This window comes from Procambarus clarkii, chromosome 29, assembly GCF_040958095.1.
Source record: "Procambarus clarkii isolate CNS0578487 chromosome 29, FALCON_Pclarkii_2.0, whole genome shotgun sequence".
In the NCBI taxonomy this organism is placed as follows: Eukaryota; Metazoa; Arthropoda; class Malacostraca; order Decapoda; family Cambaridae; genus Procambarus; species Procambarus clarkii.
In genome coordinates this window covers 15,772,517-15,792,072 of record NC_091178.1, presented here as the reverse complement: position 1 = coordinate 15,792,072, position 19,556 = coordinate 15,772,517, and the positions used below count along the sequence as shown (strand labels likewise).

Below are 19,556 nucleotides of genomic sequence, written 5' to 3'. Positions count from 1 at the left end.
GGTACCCAAGGGAGTTTTGCATTAGATAATTTTGATTTTGTATATCAGGAGAACATTTGAAGATAATCAGTTAAAATTTGAGATGTGTTTGTCTTAGAACTATACTATATATACTGTACTGTGTAAATTTGTATCATTAGAGTGCTAATAGTTTTAAAGTAAGAAATTCTTCAAAATTGCAATTTATAAAAGTGGTGTTGTCCTCTGATCAGTAATTCAAGTCTGACTAAAAAAAATTATTCAAGATAGTTATGGATTTGTTCATTGTTGTATAATTAATTATATTTGTTTAGTCTTTAGCCAGATTGTGACTGGTTTTAAAATTACCTATATTGACAGCTAGTGAAGCCTAGCATTCCCGCACTAAACTCAGAATCACTATAAATAACAATCACTACCACAAAAAACTGGTCTAACTTAAGAGTATGCAGATGACTATAACGAAGAAGTAAAGAGGTTATTGAAGTTTTCAAACAACCACAGATGTATAACAGTGGTAAAACAAGCCCACACACACACTGTGTGTGTGGAGAAAAATAAAAATTAGTAGTTAGTAACAGTTGATTGATTGACAGTTGAGAGGCGGGCCGAAATGGCAGAGCTCGACCCCCTGCAAGAGCAGGTAGGTGAATACAACTTGCTGAATACACAAGTCAGTGGTAGAGCTACAAAATACATACCATCAATACAGACAATCGACTTGAGAATGGTGCAGGACGGACCGAAACGTCGTCATCCCTTCACCTTCTAGTGTATGGTCTGGTCAACATACTTTAGCCACGTTATTGTGACTCATCGCCTGCAAATACATACCACTTGAAGTAATACAAAAAGAACAAAGCCTTCCAAGAAATAAGAAGAAATTAACTGCTTTTTCACATTTAATTAAATACCAAATCAAGAACCTCCACATGTATTGGCACCTTGCTTATAGGAGGAGAAATGTACACACATGATAAAGAAAACAACAATATTCTGAAATAGCAGGATGAATCTCTGTTTTGGAATTTCATTGGATGCAATGAAAGAGAGTCATCCTCTGAGTTCTTTCCTGAATTTGGCCTATTCTGAAAATCATATACTGGGCTAGATGCCTGGAACTCAGTATAATATAGAAGAAAGATAAGAATTTTTTCATTTTGTTAACACTAAAAACTGATGTTTATTTACAAAGTTAGTTATAAATAAATTACAAAAAACTAACAGTGGTTTACAATAAATTCACTGCTAACATTCTTCCGGAGTGCTAAGAAGGCAATTCACCAATTTTATTGAAAAGAACTTGCTTTTCAACCTAGGTTAAGACATGAATAGGGAAACACTTGGTGTCTATGACAAGGTCACCAAAATAAAGCAAGAGATTTAACCACTAAACTGCTAACCAATTTAAAAGTCCTACATCCAGGTGTGTATGGAAAAAGCTATAATTTTTTTTTTTTGGGGGGGGGGGGGAATTTTATACTGTACTGTATATAGTACCTTTGAAATTTAGAAAAAACATAAATGATAGTTTTCAATGAATATTCAAAATAAATTCTATTGAAGAATAAATACATTTTCAATTTATCAAATGCTGAATTCTCCTGATATTCTGATTTCACTTCATATGCATTAACCTTAAAAAAGCTTTAGCATTAGGTTCATACATAATTATTCTAAGATCTTCTCTTGGGTAATTTTTCTGTAATTTTTGATACCCAGCATAGTAATTAACACCACTGATATTGTTATAAATTTTAAATTGGCTGAACATGTACTCATTGTTAATAATGCATGCTCATATTATTCTTTATGTATCTGTGGTTATGTTTTGGGTCACACCTAATAAATTACTGTCTGGAAGTAACCCCCCTCTTCCATTCCCCTCTTGCGGAATTGGTGTAGTTCCATTTCACAGTATTTTGAGTCCCCTTTATCCTTGACTCGGTTCCCTGACTTTGTGCTATGGTGCATGACAATAATCCCTCTGTGTCCCCCCCTCCCTCTCCACCGGGTGTGCAGATGTGTCGGCAGCCAAGCGATGAAATCGTGTGTGGGGTGTGTGACAAGGCGTACCATGTGGTGTGTGCCCGCCCCTTTGGCCTCTCCCTCTCAAGAACTGGGTGGAAGTGCAAGGTAAAACAAAAAAAAAAGCATGCTAGTTGTTTGCTGCACCTACCCAGCTGGTTTGGTTATTATCCCAAACTTGTGTTTTTTTTTTTTTTGTTTTTTTTTTTAGTCTGGAGCTTATATTGTTATCCATGACTATTTTGTAAGATAATTTTTGCCCTCATACTTGCACACCTTCATATATTTATGCTAGGGCTTAAATGCTTGTTTATGAACTTTTATTCTCCTAAGCTAGTATTAATTTAATTTCGAGACACCTTAAAATAGTGAAAATGTAGTAACATAATAAATACTGTATGTATAACGTATATACAATCACAAATACACATGCATGTGCATATATTTACATTCAGGTAAACAGAGTTTGTCCATTACACTTGGGAGTAGAGTTCCTGTTTATTTTGCAGTTTGCATTAAATCAAAAGGATACAACATTTTGGCCAGATTCAGTGGAAAAAACCCAGAGTACTGCACATTATTGTCACTGAATATGGCAACAAAACCAACAGCAGCTGCTTAGTTTTGATACCTTCACAGAAATGTCTACATTATGTTGAGTTTTTTAAACAGTTTGTTGGATTTCCAAGGTTTGTTTATATTCCCTGACTTGTATATTTTTTTCATATCAGTACCGATATTTAAAACGTTTGCAGTGATTAAAAAAAAATGGATAAATGGTGTTTATCTGTATATCTGTTACAGTATACATTAGATTATCATGTAGCATGAGTGCACACAGCGCAAATTGTGCTCAGAGCAACATGTAATTTAGTGCTAAAAAAAAATCGCGTAGCACACACACACACGTGATCAGTGTGGCACGACAAATATTGTATGAGCACCCCATTCTATCTGTTTCATTATACACAGAAAGTAATCACACTAAGGTGACTGCATCAATGAAAAAATCCATAAGAACAGTGATGAGGGTTTGAACCTATGCGGTGGGTGTTCCCATGCACACACGCTAGCGACTAGACCACGACATGGTAGAAGGATTACAACCTGGAGTTCTACTGAGCTCACAAGGGTTTCCTGAGGCTTCCACTGAAGCCAGACTAGGGTTTTCCCATTATCCTTCCTATGCACTTTGGCTCTGTCTTCTAGGCAGGTTCCACCTCTGACGCTTTCAGTACACAGAGATTAATCACACTAATGTGACTGCATCAATGAGAAAATCCGTAGAAGCCATGACGAGGGTTTGAACCTATGCAATGGGTGTTCCCACGCATACACACACTAGTGACTTCATCCTGGTTCGGCTTTTGGAAGCCTCAGAAAGCCCTTGTTGAGCTCAGTAGAACTCCAGGTTGTAATCCTTCTACCATGTCGTGGTCTAGTCGCTAGCGTGTGTAGCTTGGGAACACCCATTGCATAGGTTCGAACCCTCATCATGGCTCCTATGGATTTTCTTGTTCATTATAAATAAGGAAAAATAAAAGAAATACCTCTATAAGTTTAGAGGTATAAGTTTAAATAAGTTTAAAATTAAATAAGCTTTTTTAAACGGCTAGCAATCGTCTTTCTCCTGCTCCAACTTTCTAGTCACAAAAATCTAATTCCCTGAGGCTGACAAGGGCGCTTTTGTATGGTCTGGGCCTGTAGGACAGGTTAAGTGTCTGGGAACCTGTCTATATTGGTCTTCTTGGTAATGACTGGGGTATAGTTGAAGGTGTTTAGCTGGCTGGGATTCATGCTTGATGGCTCATGGTGGTACCTTTCCTTGGAACACTTATTATTTCTTGGTGGGGGAATTGCATGCTCCTAAAGCCCCACTTTTGGCCAAAGAACAGGAAAGAAATTATCCCAAACATATCCCAGATCATGTGAAAAGCAGACTCATTCTCTTTTTCAATTACCCCACACTACTAACAAAGGTAAGTTCTCATAATTACTGAATACTTCTGCCTATTGCTTTTTTTTAACAGAATTTTTTTTTATATATGCAGTATTCTATGCAAAATATAAAAAATATTGTTTTTTAATCAAATCTAGATTATCAGGGTATTTTTTTATTTTCAAATTTCATCATGGACCGATATGAGCAGTTATTAATTAGAGAATGCCATGAAACCACCCTAGAAACCCAGACAAAAGAAGTGCAAACATGATGGGTGATTGAGTAAGGATTAGTAAATGAAACAAGAAAGTATACAATGTGAACATGCAAAGGCCTCCTCCACGTAATGTTTTCACAGGAGGGGAGGGGACCAAAGGAACCAGTCATGTATGCAGAATCACCAATTGAATTGAAGTCACTCTTTATCACACATAATGTAGATTTATTAGTAGAGGAAACTAATGTGATCATCAATGAAGAGAAACAAAGAGAGAGAGATTTATGTCCAGAAAAATAAAGCCAGAATTACAGACAATAAAGAAACTAAAGCTTGTTTTGTTCTACTGCTTTTAACTGGCGAATTTAACAGCAACAGAACGAATCTTGCTGGTCTGTGGAGTATTGATGGCACAGGTGTTGAGGTGGTCTGAGCAAAATATCATTGCATGATTTTGTTTTTTTGTACAGTACCTTGAATATGATTTGATGAGAAATCAATACATCCTGAAAAACTTACTTGATAAGGAGGCTGCAATCAAAGACTTCTTTGAGATATTTGTTTATAATTGTCAGAGTAATAATTCTCTTGACAATGATTTTTTGACAATGATTGCAAGATGGAGACTTATGCTGGAAAATTGTCAGATAGCCCATACAAGGTAGACTATTTTGCCTCTGCTGTAGCAACAAGGCTTATTTCAGTTACATATCTCAAGATCTGACAGAAAACAAGTTTTTGGCAACTGAAACTCCTAACTTTTCATGGGTATTTTTCTTAGAAGGTACGTGACTAGTTTTGTTTTGTACATTGAGGATTGGGGGCAGCAAGACAGAGGGCAACTGCAGTACGGAGCTGCTGCGGATCAATACATGTGCCTGTTGTAAACATTGGGACTGCCAAAAAGAAATTCCCTGCATGAGGACCAAGCACAGCTGTGAGGTGGGCATGGTATCTGGGGTCTGTTGTTGCCTCCAGCAAAGCTGTGGCTACTTTGTTTATGACAAGGATGTCCCAGCTGGTTTTTTTGTTGGCTTTCAGTAGGGTTGGTCTGGGTGCTGGATCTGATAGGGGAGCCCATTTTGTATTGCATTCCATGAAGTAGGGGTCATGTATTCCCACTGAGTTACCGAAATTGTCTGGTAGAATTTCCTCGACCAGGTCATACGATGCCGAGGAGGACTACAGGATGGCTGGGACAGCAATTTGGGTAGCAGTGCGGAGACCAAGGTGTGTATACACAGGGTAGTGTGTGTGTAATAACACACACTACATTATGCATTTAACAGTTACTACATTTTATCTACTCATTAATTAATTTATCAACAGACATGTCGTGCTTGTGGAGACTGTGGTTCTCGAACACCAGGCAATGGCTTGTCATCACGCTGGCATTCCAACTTTACTGTATGTGATTCCTGTTACCAGCTTCGCAATAAAGGGCTTGCCTGCCCAATTTGCCATAAAGCATATCGAGCAATTGCCCAGAAAAATATGGCTCAGTGTACAAAGTGTAAAAGGTATGTATCTCGACATTACTTTGTATACTTATGATGGGATCGAATTTAATATGTATAATAAAGTTTCTAAATTATTTAAGCTTGCATTCATCCACTGAGTAGTTGGTAGTAAGGTAAATTGAACATTTATATTGTACTTAGTTTAAAACAGAAAAGGGCATGGTATATTAAAATTAAAGGGGGAATTAAGAAGAATATTGAAGAGTTACTGTACTATTATCCATTTTAAGAAACATTGCTTCTTGCTTTGATAATTCATCTAAATTTTTCTAATCCTTGCCATTAATGTTTATAAAGGTGAAGTTTGAAATTTGTTTCTATATAATGAGTCTACTTTGTGCATAAAATTGATAGACATAATTTATTAAAAACAAGGAATGGCAGTCATCACTACTGCCATTCCTTGAAGGATTGAGGAAGGACCCAGAAAGGTAGGGAAATCAAAACATTTCACTCTCTGGTTACACTATGCAAGCTAATTCCTCAAAATGGCAAAATATCTCCACCAGAAAGAAAACAAACAGCACGTCATCCAACTAGCTCCCCCTCATTAGCGCTATCCCCGGGTGTGCCGGCATATTCGGGCATGGGGGTTTTGAAGGTTAAACAGGGCCCTGGTCGCCAGGTATCTCGTGAACGTCCCGGTTCCTTAGCGACCTTGTGTGGCCTTTGGATGGCTGTCGCAGCTGTCTGTCTCTTCCTCACTTTGAGACCTGCGGTGTTGCTGCCTTCCTGATAAGTCCCAGTTTGTCTTCTCTGTGAATAGTTAGCTTCAGGGAGCCAATGGGGCTCCCCTTCCCCCATAAATCCAGCATTGAATGTAATGAAACACAAATTTCTGGGTGAGCCCCGGAGGCTCCCTGACACCCTGCCTTTCTTCAGTCAGTGACTTTTATCGTTCAAGAACTGGGGTGGGCGGCCAGCTCACCTGGGGTAACTCCCCCTTCCTGAGAGGTGGGGGTAAACCTTCCTTAAATGCATGCTAGCATTTCCCCTGAGCTGTTAGTTATTTCTTTACTGTGTTTGTAGTTTCTCCTATGAGAGGCCAGGTCACTGACGTGGTGAGTCTCGCCTTTCTCACAAGTCACAAGAAATTGGGGGCATTCTGCTGGTGCTGCTGGGGCTGGGGCTTGTGTGTTTGTTTGTATGACATGCTGCTACTAGTCAGAGTTGAGTTGTTGTGGCTGTGCGTTATGTGTATGACTAGTAAGAAGCCTCAGTTTCAGGATGCTTGACTTGGCTAACCGTCTTTCGGCTCTGGTAATCCCCTCATAGGTCTGTGGTGTGGTTTTTCAGCCCGTCGAGCTTGTACTTGCCATATGTGAGTTTGAAGGGTGCTCATTATCTTTGCTACAGTACCAGATAATGGTCAATCTCTTTGCTTCTGCATGCTATCTGTTGGGTCTCTGACACTTACGATCTTGAGTCCTGTGAGGTTTGTTCTCTCTGGGTCTTTGCTTTGATTCAGCTTCCAGTGCAGAAGCTTTTCAGGCAGCTGCCACTTTGAGAGCTGGACTATATTCCAGTTTCCTTCCCATCCACTTGACCCCAGATCTCTCTGTCTTCAACACAGGTAAATGCTCTTTTTGTTTTATTTCTTTAAATTTGTAGCTTTGTTCAATGTGTGGAGCTAGCTGAGGAAGCATCCTAAAGGCCTTAGCTCAAAAATAGTCATGATCTTACAAACACTCCTCTCTGGGCCACTTCCATTGGATCCTCAGATACTTGTGTTGACATGTGCAAACACCCGGTGACAGGAGGAGTAACCTCTTTTATTAAGTGGCAGAACAATAATTATCATTTCCGGCAATTCTAATTATTTCTTGCAGGTGGCTGTAGAGGGGTTTGCTCATTTATTACAATGAGCTGGTCCCTTGGCGGGGGTAAAATTAGGCTCATCACTGTCTTCCAATCCTAATTCCCTTGAAAAGACAATTTGCAAAGATACTTTTTACTGTTGGGAACAAGAGCCTAGAGGGTGATAAGTCTCAAGTGGCCTGTATTGGCTTTGGTTAGGAAATCTATATGTTGAGGGTTTTGCTACACTACACCCAATTTTTAATAATTCAGTGTACTTAATAACATATTAATTTTTGTAGTAATAATTAAAAATTTTCTCCATCAGGCATGTCCATAGTATGTGTGATATTGATGCTGACCTCAGTGTAATCCAGGCCAAGTGGAATGCTGACCACTCTTATGAATATGTTTGCACCAGTTGTAATAGGATAGCTCCATCCCCAAGTCAGTCACCACATACAAGTAAGTTGTGATGTTTATACTTTTATCAAGTACATCAGATATTTGTAGTATTACATGTCTTAATAATAATCATTTATTGTTCAGTATTGGATAATACTGGATGGAGGAGAATGGTTAAATAACATGTAAAGAAGTTATAAATACTGTACATTAGTTATAGAACTTAAATAGAGGATACCTCTGATCACTTTTGAGCCTAGTTAAAAACAAATTCTAGAATGGAAACATTTTTGTTTGGATGCTGGTCTCAGAATTAATCTATCTAAATCTTTGATATGTTAATTTTGATAGAGTAAGTCATCTACTGTACTCTACAAAACTTTTCATTAAGAAGCTGAATGGTGACTCTCTGTAATAAGCACTGAGATAGCTCGACACACATGAGTCGCATCTGCCTTTAATGTCCTTAATAGCTACCAGAGAGCAGAGCCAGAACCTGGTGCATTTAAAGAGGCTTAGGAAACGGGGGAATTGTTATGATAACTCCTAACCAAGTCAACATTCAGAAAAGTAAGAAAAGCATAACAGACAACTGCATTCCATTAATTTAGACAACTGCATTCCATTCATTTAGACAACTGCTTGGTTCATAGAAAAGTGAAACAGCAAATGACTCTGCAAATGATCCACACAGTGGGTAGTACAAAACCACTAGTTACAGTTGGCCACTGCCACATAGCATCACCCTGGTTGCTGATATCCACCTGTGTGGACTGCTCCTTGAGTCACCAGCTTTAGTGAGTCCCAGCTTTTTCTAGATGAAGTGTTGGCCTGATCAACCAGGCTGCAACTTGGATTGTTTGTTGAGTTGTTTGCTGTTTCACTTCTTGTTTCTCTGTGAACCATGCAGTTGTCCATTTTGCTTCATTTTCTTTCTGGATGCTTCCTTTGTGAGGGTGATCGTAACCATTCCCTACCCTCTGCACCCCTTTAGACCAGGTTATGGGTGTGGTCTCTGATAGGCTAATAAGGACTTCTAAGGTCTCCACACTTGTGTGCAGTTATCTCAGTTCTATCTACAGGTTATTTCTGAGACCCAACCAGAAAGAGGCACTTCATTGCATTCAATGCTAGTTTTTTTATTGTTGTTAATACAATTTTAGATGCATTATTGCTGAACTTTGCTATAGTTGATAACAAATTTTTTATTTGATAGCTCAAGAAGACAGTTGTGATGGGCCCCCTGAATCCTCAGTTCACTCCGAAGACTCCAATGATACAGATTTAACTTCAGAGGGTAAATCTGAAGATCTTTCTTCTGTCCATAAACCTCAAAGTAGTTTATATTCTCGTGGAAAGCCTCTAAGCTTAGCTAAGAGAGGAGGATTTCTTCCTAGATTACGGGGAGGTGCTGGTGAAAAGTATGGTGTTGGGAAAAAGGCAGTGTCCAGCTCAAAGAAACGAGGGCAAACAATGCCAATCCGTAGAGGTCGTGGCAATAGCCGTGGATACAGAGGATACTTCAACTATCAAAATATTTCTCTTCAGGTAAGTTGCTTCTAGAGATGATGATATTGATTGCTAAATTCATATGTACATGGGTATGTATGTTAATTCAACTTCGGTCCTATATCCACTAGCAAAAATACTTTTGACCGTTTCTTCATATTTGCTTATTTTTTTAATTCAGCACATTGTCCTTTTTTTTTAATCTATGACTAATCCATTGATATATGATTAAGAAACTATGGTAGCAATAATGTCTTGTCCACTAGCTTTAACATTAACCCTTAACATGCTCGGGGTCTAATATCCTGCTATCCACACAGGCGCATGTCATTTTGAAAAAAAAAATATTTTTTTTTTATGCTAATCTGTTAAGTTCTGTTCACTGATCACGGGAAAAATAAAAAAAAAATTCTATTGTACTTACTTTTGTTGCAATAGAGCCGAGAAGCTCTGCGATGACGTCACAATCTGCATGTTCGCTCATGCAGTACACGCCCGGAAGGTGTTGCGCGCGGTCCTCAAACAGCCAGAGTTGCCACAAATATATTTTCGCGCTATTTATTTACAATGTCTAAGCGCATTTTATCCAATTTTTTTTTCACTAATTGTGTTTCAAATACTGTTTGAACATATTTTGTATCAATAATTGTTGCATATTTGAGTATACACAGGCTCACACAAATGTTTTCAATTACGGCAATATAATATGTCATTACAGTATTATATTATATGTTCTGCTTATATGTTTACATATTTACACACTCGCACACGCTATACACACTTTGAAGCACACTTAGAAGATTTCTAGACTGTGGTAGTCATTGAAGCAGTCGACAGCACATAATGGGATACAACACGTTTCACACCATGTTTGCACAATCTTCCGTTTCTTGTCTCTACGTGTCGTTGTTTTACACACCAAGCAATCACGTTGGGCTATTGCACGCTTCACACCAGGTGGCAAATACTTAGACACTCACCAACTGCAATGTCGTTGTCAAACACAGGCATTTCCCTTCGTTGTGGCTTTACTGTACCAACCAATCCGGTTCTATTTTCTAGCAAGAACCGAGCTAGCAAGGGACTTGTATAGTAATTATCTGTGTATAAAATGTGTCCCATGTTCATCCACGGAGCCATGATGGTCTTCACTACACTCCCCGAGAATCCATGTTCGTCGTTACCGGGAATGTCTACATCACTAGCCGAGTACAGAATCATGTGTAACACGTATCCTGTCTCACAATCACAAAGAACAAAAAATTTCAGGCCAAATCGGTTTCGTTTTGAGGGAATGTACTGTTTGAATGGAACACGTCCCTTGAAAAGTATGAGAGATTCATCAACCACCAGCTTCTGTGCTGGTACGTAAAAATCTCTGAATTTTCCAATAACATCGTTCATGTAGTGCCTCACTCGCCACAGTCTATCATCAGGTATTCGGTCCTGAACACTTCCAAAATGTAGACACCTGAGGAGTATCTGAAACCTGTCTCGTGACATATATTTCCCGAATAAAGGTGTTGGTATTGTCTTGTCCTTGCTCCAATAGTCATTTATTGCATGTTTGTGACAGTGCTTCATCAACAAACAGAGTGCCAAAAACACATACATTTCCGCCACTGTGGTATTTTTCCAACGCTGCAGTCGTGAAAATTCTGTGATTTCCCTCTCAATCAGGTAAGCAGCATGCAGGTTCGTTTGGTGTACAATGTATTCCATGAGTGGTTCATCATAGAATGCTGTAAAATATTCCACCTCAGCCATGTCCTCACCTTGATTAGGAAAAAGGTTTGTAATCCCTACATCTTTATCGTCAAAGTGAGGAATATTAGGAATAAAATCGTCACCATCACTCCACTCAAGTACACCAGGCGTCCTGCGAGATGCAGAGGAAAGACGGCGAGGAAGCGATGCATACCGGCGACCAGGAGCTGAATACCGTCTGCGAGAAGCACGGCGGCTACGTGCACGTGAGGTGGGTGCACGTGAGGTGGGTGCACGTGAACACGAGGGTCTTGGTCCCTCATGTGGTGCCATGCGGTGGCGCTTGGCTGGGCGAGATGCTGCTGACGCGACAATTTCTCGCCCAGTTACACCACTGGTACCAGCCACAGGCTCAATAAAACTTTGATCTGAGTCACTAAACCCAGAAAAGGAGTCACCTCCCTCTGACTCGTCACCCTCAAACAGAAAATATCCACAGGAACTGTGAGGTCGTGGTAGAATTGGGGTAGAAAATGGGCGAGGAGGCATGGGAGAGCGTATAGGCCTCGCCATGGCATGGCGGTCATTCTCACTTTCACTGCTGCTGCTACTATCTCCCGACAACTGTGTATAATCCTCATCGTTGTCTGAATCGTCAAACACACTTTCTTCACCTTCAGAGAATAATTCGTGGGCTATTTGCTCTGGGGTGAGGGACTGAGTGGTGCGTGCCCGTGGGGCGTTTGACCGTGCGCTCGCCATGGTGACTCTCGCTAAACTGAGGCCTCCCATGCCATCGGAGCGTGAGCTGGATTTTTTTTCAAAATGGCCGCTGTTTACTAGAGCCCCTGGGCAGCGTATGGGACCCCCAGCTACACCGCGGGCCATTCAAATCGTGCGCGGTACCCATACACTTCATATGAAGTGAAGCGCAGTTGACTGGTAAAACGATTTACACTTCATATGAAGTGATGCGCACTTTAAGGGTTAAATCACTTCAACTGGTTAGAGCACTTCCACAAATACAACATCTTTCCTATTTCCCATCATACTAGATATCAAAACACGCAATACAAGCAAAGTCCACCATATAACTTGCCTCATAAATAAGGCAAATGCAATGTTTTCAGCTTTAACTGAAAATTACACTAAGAACTATTATGACAGTGAGATTTGGATACAGTAGTACAATCTTTTTAGATGTGACAGGAAACACAAGCTTCAGAGTGGAGTGAGCCTCTACATCAATGACACACTCATCTGCACTAAAATGCTAAGCACCACAAACGATATGGTGGAAGTGCTGATAATCAAAATACAAATTCTAAATGTGGTGAGTGTTCTTGTACAGTATATAAATCACTAGATGCAATTCCTCATCAGTTTAAAGACCAACTTATAAAAATAGAATACTGCATAGAAAACCCTAACAAATCCTGCCCAAAACATTAACTTGTTTGGTGATTTCAATTCATGGCACCTAAAATTTTAAAATGTGGTAAATACTGTTGCAGCAGAGAGGATCCCAAAGAGCAAAAGACCATAAGGGAAATAGAGAGGAATCCAAAATACTTTTTCTCCTATGCAAACACTAGAACAAAAACTACATCCAGCATTGGGCCCTTGCAAAAGGGTGATGAAACATGTACAGATGACAGAGAAGTTAGTAATATCAATGTATCACTGAAAAGTGTGGAGTTTTCATAGGCCATTACTCCCTTCGCCTCTGTGAGGGAGCCAGGTTCTGGCTTATAGTTCCCGGTAAGCACGAACTCCGTATGACTGAAGCCCCAGACTAATATAGCTAATATCAGTCCGATAGCTCCAGGGAGCCTCCGGGGCTTACCCAGAAAAGGACGTTTCATTACGTTCAATGCTGGTTTTTTATCGTTGTTTTAACAAGTGATTTCTCTCCTGTCACTTACCCAACTACAGTACAATAATTTTCTACCATACATATTTATATACTGCATAATATTTTCTACCACACATGTATCATTATATATATATATATATATATATATATATATATATATATATATATATATATATATATATATATATATATATATATATATCATTATACAAAGCTATGCTCCGTGCTCTGGCTTATGCTCCTTGTCTTCTCTTAATTCTACTCTTGGTGACCATTATACCACCCTATAGTCTTTGCACTCTTCTCTTCTCATTATCATACTATACCATCATATCTACTTCATTTGATTTTCTTGACTTTTATAATACAAAATACCATACAATTGATTTATAATTTTATTTTGTTTTGTATATTTTAAATCTAATCTTTGATATCACTGTTATAAAGGTGATGGAATCCAATCATAGTTCTGGAAAGGAGGAAGGCGAAGAAAATAAGTTTATTCTTGTGTCTACGGACGACGAGTTCTGTCTGGAACAGGATGTTTGTGCCATGTGTGGAGCGTTTGGACAAGACCAGGAAGGTCGCCTCATTGCTTGTGCCCAGTGTGGCCAGTGTTATCATCCATTTTGTGCAAATGTAAAGGTAAGAAACGGCAACGGATCGTTTATATAGAACTTATGGCGGCATGCTCCAGTTCCATTTAATTGTGTGACCTTATCATTCAAGTTGAAGGTTATGTAGTATGTTGATATCCCAGTTGGGATGCCTAATAGTTTTCACAAGCATATAATATTTGATTGTCTGTGTCAGTAGTGTGCATGTTATATCTTCAAAATGCTTTTACATATTAATTGGAAACTTACAATACATGTGCATCATGGATAAAGGAAGCAGTAACAGGAAGAGCAGTGTAAATATATACGTTTGACTTGTATCAAGTTGTCTCCAACACCCGTCCCTGCAGGTCAAACTGCTGACCTTTCCCTGGATGCAACCCCATAATAGTTGCCTAACTTCTGGGGTACCTATTTACTGCTAAGTGAACAGAGGCATTAGGTGAATGGAGACATGCCACCATTTCTGTCCCATTGGGAATCAAACCCAGGATCCATGATTGTTAGTAGAGAATGAACTCAAGTGTACTGAAGTAGTTTTAAACTTTATAGACATGGGTAAGAGCTTGAATTTATCTCCCCAACAAGTTGGCAGTTTTAATCAAATGTTCATATGTCTTGATAGAGAATGCTCCAAGTAATTTCTGTCTGAATTTCTATCCTTTGGAAATTTTGGGCAAGATATATTTTTAACTCTTTTTCCATGTCATCCATTAAATTTGAAACTTATGCAATAGATTTATAACATTTTATTTTAGAAGCAAGAAATTACACTGTCAAAAGAAAAATAAATAAATGCATGATATGTTGGACAGAGTATATTACAAATGTCAAAAAGTAATAGTAAAAATGAATAGCCAAGAAAAATAATAATAGAAAATAGTAAAGTTTTTCTTTAAATAAAAGAATGATAGTACAAAAGAACTCACAAATCAAATATCTGGAAAAGTCAGCATAACTTGGTCAACATATCTGTAAAAGTAATATACTTATTGCATCTTCCATTACTCTTTTTACTACAACATCTTTGCATTTGGCCAATTCCAATCTTGGGTCAAAATTTGCTAAAACTATTATTTGTTATGCTTACAGTTTTATTACAGTCTCAGTAAATTACTCAGCAGCTCAAATAATAGTCCAGAATAGCAATATACTTATTATAATTTTATAATCAAGAAAGAATATTTGTAGTACTATATTTTGTAAATATTTCAGGTGGCATAGTGTAAGTGTATATTCAATTTCTTGTTGAACTACTCATCTCGCATTCGTTTAAAAGCAATGTGAATTTAGTTTACCTAATTTTTCCTACTTCATATTTCTATCCCGTGCTCTCAGGTAACGAAAGTAGTGCTGCAGAAAGGTTGGCGATGCTTGGACTGTACCGTGTGTGAAGGGTGTGGCGAGCGTAATGATGAGGCTCGCCTAGTTCTGTGCGAAGACTGTGACATTTCTTATCATATATATTGTATGAAACCTCCACTAGACCATGTTCCATCAGGTGTTTGGAGATGTAAATGGTAGGTTCATTGTTGTAGCAGCCTCACATACTCATTAATCAGTAGACATGCATGCATGCAAGGCGAAAGGGGGAAGAATTACTATATGCATTTAATTTTTAATGTGCACAGTGAAAAATTTTGAATATGAAGATAAATGTAATTCATAGTAATAATATTTAGTTCTGAAATTTGAAACATTTTACAGTTATCAGATTTATTTTTCAACACAAAAAAAATACAATAGGAATGACTAGCTTGGTACACAATATACACAAAATTCTCTCGGCTCCACTTCATATCGGGAAAAAGTATTCACCATATCAGAGAGAGTATATCACCCAACCAATCTTCCTAAAAACTGGACGCCTCCATCCAAAGAGTGTTGAGAGCAAGGCTGTTACTCAAAATCGATCGTAATTACGATTATAAACGAAGGTACCACTGTATATGTGTGTGTGTGTGTGTGTGTATACACACACACACACACACACACACACACACACACACACACACACACACACACACACACACACACTCACTCACTCACTCACTCACTCACTCACTCACTCACTCACTCACTCACTCACTCACTGTATGTACTTTATTTTTGCTTTTCCTTCCATATTAATCGTTCAATAAATGATTGTGTCTCATCTTCGTAGACATGTGGGTGTTTCCATGACACCCACATGTGGGTGTCACGGAACATTATTAAATTCTTATTAAATTTCCATTTAATAAGCCCATGTTTGTGGCCCTATCAGTTTCTAGTAAAATTCTCTTGCAGGTGTGCTATGTGTCTCCACTGTGGGGCTACTGACCCGGGCCCCAATGCCACCTGGCAACAAAATTATAGCATGTGCGGTCCATGTATGTCTATGACTCAGTGTCCAGTATGTGACGAACAATATGCTGATGGGGAACTCATTATTCAGTGCTCTAATTGTGAGCGCTGGCTGCATGCTTCTGATGACATGATTCACACCGAAGAAGAAGCTGAAAGGTAAACATTCACTTGTATGGCATGCTCCTCTATGTAATATTGTTTGTTTACCCTTGGCTGCATATATATATATATATCTATATATATATATAATATGTATGTATGTATGTATGTATATATGTATTCGCAACAACGATCACAAAAACACTGATCCAACTATGCGGAAAAACCACATGTGAAAAATAGAGAATGCTAAACGCGTTTTCAGCTCAATTCGCCTTCATCAGAATAAAATAGAATAAAGAAGGAAACATGATAGGCAGACCTTATAGCCGCCAGGACAGGTCACCTGACCACCAAGATAGGGGATGAAACCTAAGAAAGAAGGTAACTGTTGAAGGCCTATTGGCCCATACGAGCAGCTCTTATATATATCCACCTCACTCATATATATATATATGTCCTAATAACTGGAAAGTATATAAAAGTGTCACTGGAATATATAAATACAGGTTGATTGGAAGATATATTGTATTGACATGCTACATTGAAGCTTATATGGGAATCTAATTTGTACATGCCAGGGCTTACATTAATGTAGCAACAGTGGCAACAGCCTTAATGTAATAAGTATCATTGTATCGCTACCTTACATGTTTCTAAGGCCATGGCCTTAAGAACATTACGCAGGCCTTAGAAACGTAGGGCATGTTACTAAGGCCATGGAAGAAAAGTGAAGGACTTAGTTTTTTCAAGTGAGGGATAGTTACTGGAGGCCTGAGGAAGCAAATGTGAACCCCTTGTATGCATGGGGGTTTCGAATCTTGTGATATACTAATATGATCCTGTGTCGGCTGGCGCACCACTACACCTGGTAATATGTTGACTGGCGCACCACTACACCTGGTAATATGTCGACTGGCACAGTACTGGGGTTAAATTCACGTTAATTATGAGTCATATTTTTTTTCTATGTAATCTAAAAGATGCAAATTTGCTCAATTTCTCGTTGGAAATTGGTAAATTTCAAAATATGACTGTTATAACACTACCCAGGAAAAAATTATTACATTAATATTAGTACTCTTGCAGTACTTTCAGAAGACTTGTATTTAATTAATCCGGTTATGTTATATGTCTAATTTGTTTCAAATATAGCTCAAAATATAGCTATCTAGGCTTTCTTATGGCACTAAAAATATTGAATGACATGGCTCAACACCCTTAAATCATAGGTGACATAGGGACAGTTTCCACAAGAATTTTAGCTTCGTATTGTTTGTGTATGAGTTTGTATATCTGAACTATTAGCATTTCGTGGAACCTTTAGAAAACTTCCTTCATTTAGATAAAGTAACTGCTGTTTGTATACATTACAAATCAGAATGTTGAACATACCACATAAACATTTCCTCGGCAAGTAGGTAAGATGTGAGGTAGAAATCGTGACAGGGAAAATTAAGAAAGGTATTATTTTGTCGAAAATAAAGGAACAAATTGAACAAGTATTGCTACTAGGAAGAGCTAACGGTGACTCCAGATTTGTTACTTGATTTGTTTAGAGTTAAATTATTGCAATAATATGAATAGTTTAAACAAATTTATTGATGTTTTACAGATGTGCTGAAAAAGGTTACTTGTGTTTAATGTGCAGACCACAGGATGCATTGCCTCCCCATCTGATTCCTCATACCCCACCAATGCGTTCTACACGTATTATACACACTACAACTGTTACTACAGCAACTACTACTACTACAACTTCAACAAGTCCAGTTCGTGCTCCAAGTCCTGTTGATATGACAAAGGTAATATGCTATTATCAGAATTTTAACTTTTGAGTTAAAACACCTAATTGAAATTTATGTTTGTAGATAACATTTCTCTCTGAGAGCATTTCACAAAGTAAAATGTTTTTTCCTAATTGGTGTTTCAACTCATATTTTTGTCTGCACTATGTGCTTCCTTCATACCAGAATGTTAGTTTATAATAAAAAAAAAATATTAAGAATTTTTGAAGATTTCATAAAAAGACCAAAGAAAATGAAAGAAAATGACACTTCATTACATTCAACGCTGACTTTTTTTTTATTTTGCCAAATAATTGCTCTAAGTACTATCACTTTAGGAGAATGGCTTGATATACAGTATATAAAATATCTTATTTAAATATCTTTGGTTGAAAGCTGTTATGAGTTATATATGTGAACTTCCTATGATGGGTTTATGGGTGAATCAAATAAACATTATAGATTACCCTATTAGGCTAGCATTCTGGTACCAGGTATCTAATACAGAACATGCTATTTTTAAAAGCACTTGGTCTCATTTGTTTTGGATTAAGCATGCAACAACATTGTAGCTTTAGAGGTAACCAACACATTTTGGTGTATAAGCTAACTTTGTTAATATAGTTTGAGAAAGGTGTTATTTGCTCATATTGAAAAATATCAATATTAATGAACACAGTTTGGAAAAGGCTTGTTATTTATTTTTATTTTAGGACTTATATTTGCAACTAAAGCTAGTCAATGATCTTTCGAAGATACATATAACTTCATATAAATATTAGACACGTAACCAGTAAGAAAGTGATCTTACTAATGCTGTTTACAGTACTCTTTTTTTTTTCACATCCAGTGCTTTTTGATGACATATTTAGCAATAGGAATGAATAAGATAACAATTAGCCAAGCCTTTACCATGCCGCAGGTTACCTCTAAGACTGTATTTTGGGTTGATGGCATCTGTCTTTCTGAATGTGGAATGTTCCAGATCAAGACCATGACGCTAGAGCCCCAGAAAAAATCCAGGTATGAAGATGAATTGTCAAATTTCTACTTTGTTGTCAAATATTGAGGTGAGATAAAATGGTAATATTGTTGATAAAGTAGAATAGCTGCTGATATTATTGTTATTTGTTAATGCAAATGTTCATAAATCCTTTTTAATATTATGTTTTAATATTTTAAGGATTAATGTAAAAATTGTTTGTTAAGTATGTTTCTTAGTGTTTGTTACCCTTTGTGAATTTGCAGGTTTATAATGTCCGTAATATATTCAGCAAGTCCCTGTCATGCTTTAGTTATTCTGTATGCTGTAGTTATAATTTTTTAACTATATATATGTCAAATGTAATTTGCATAATAGCATTAAATAGCTTCTGAATAATAATAATTGACCATAATTGATGTTAATACCGTAATTTAATTTCACATAGACTTCTTGCATTCCCAAGTTAGGGATATAAAATGCGGTCTTGGTACTTGTAAGGGAAAAATTATGGTCTCTATTATGAATAGTTAAATATATAACTTACATGGTGCTTCTCTTTGTGTTTAGAAACAGTAATTTAGAGTATATAATAATTAGACTGAAAACACACTCAAGAAATGTTTCCAAAGTAATAATGCAATATTTTTTCTTAAGAAAATATGAAGGTTGCCATAAACACCGAGTTTTCCACTTTCACGGAGTGAGGAGCTATCAGCCCGGAGAAAAACTAGAATAGTGC

The 19,556-nt window shown here is 37.7% G+C and overlaps 1 protein-coding gene across 1 annotated transcript in view; it reads left to right on the top strand.

Annotated features, from left to right (window-relative positions):
* Lpt (Lost PHDs of trr) overlaps positions 1-18,855 on the top strand; it is a gene marked incomplete at its 3' end in the record, with an annotated part of 43,278 nt that extends 24,423 nt beyond the window's left edge. Inside the window, 9 exon segments of the mRNA XM_069333538.1 lie at positions 2,002-2,115; positions 5,496-5,686; positions 7,812-7,948; positions 9,105-9,436; positions 13,428-13,625; positions 14,936-15,117; positions 15,887-16,102; positions 17,661-17,850; positions 18,755-18,855. Of these exon segments, the coding sequence (XP_069189639.1) occupies positions 2,002-2,115; positions 5,496-5,686; positions 7,812-7,948; positions 9,105-9,436; positions 13,428-13,625; positions 14,936-15,117; positions 15,887-16,102; positions 17,661-17,850; positions 18,755-18,855 (1,661 nt within the window).
* Between the last annotated feature and the right edge of the window lie 701 nt (positions 18,856-19,556).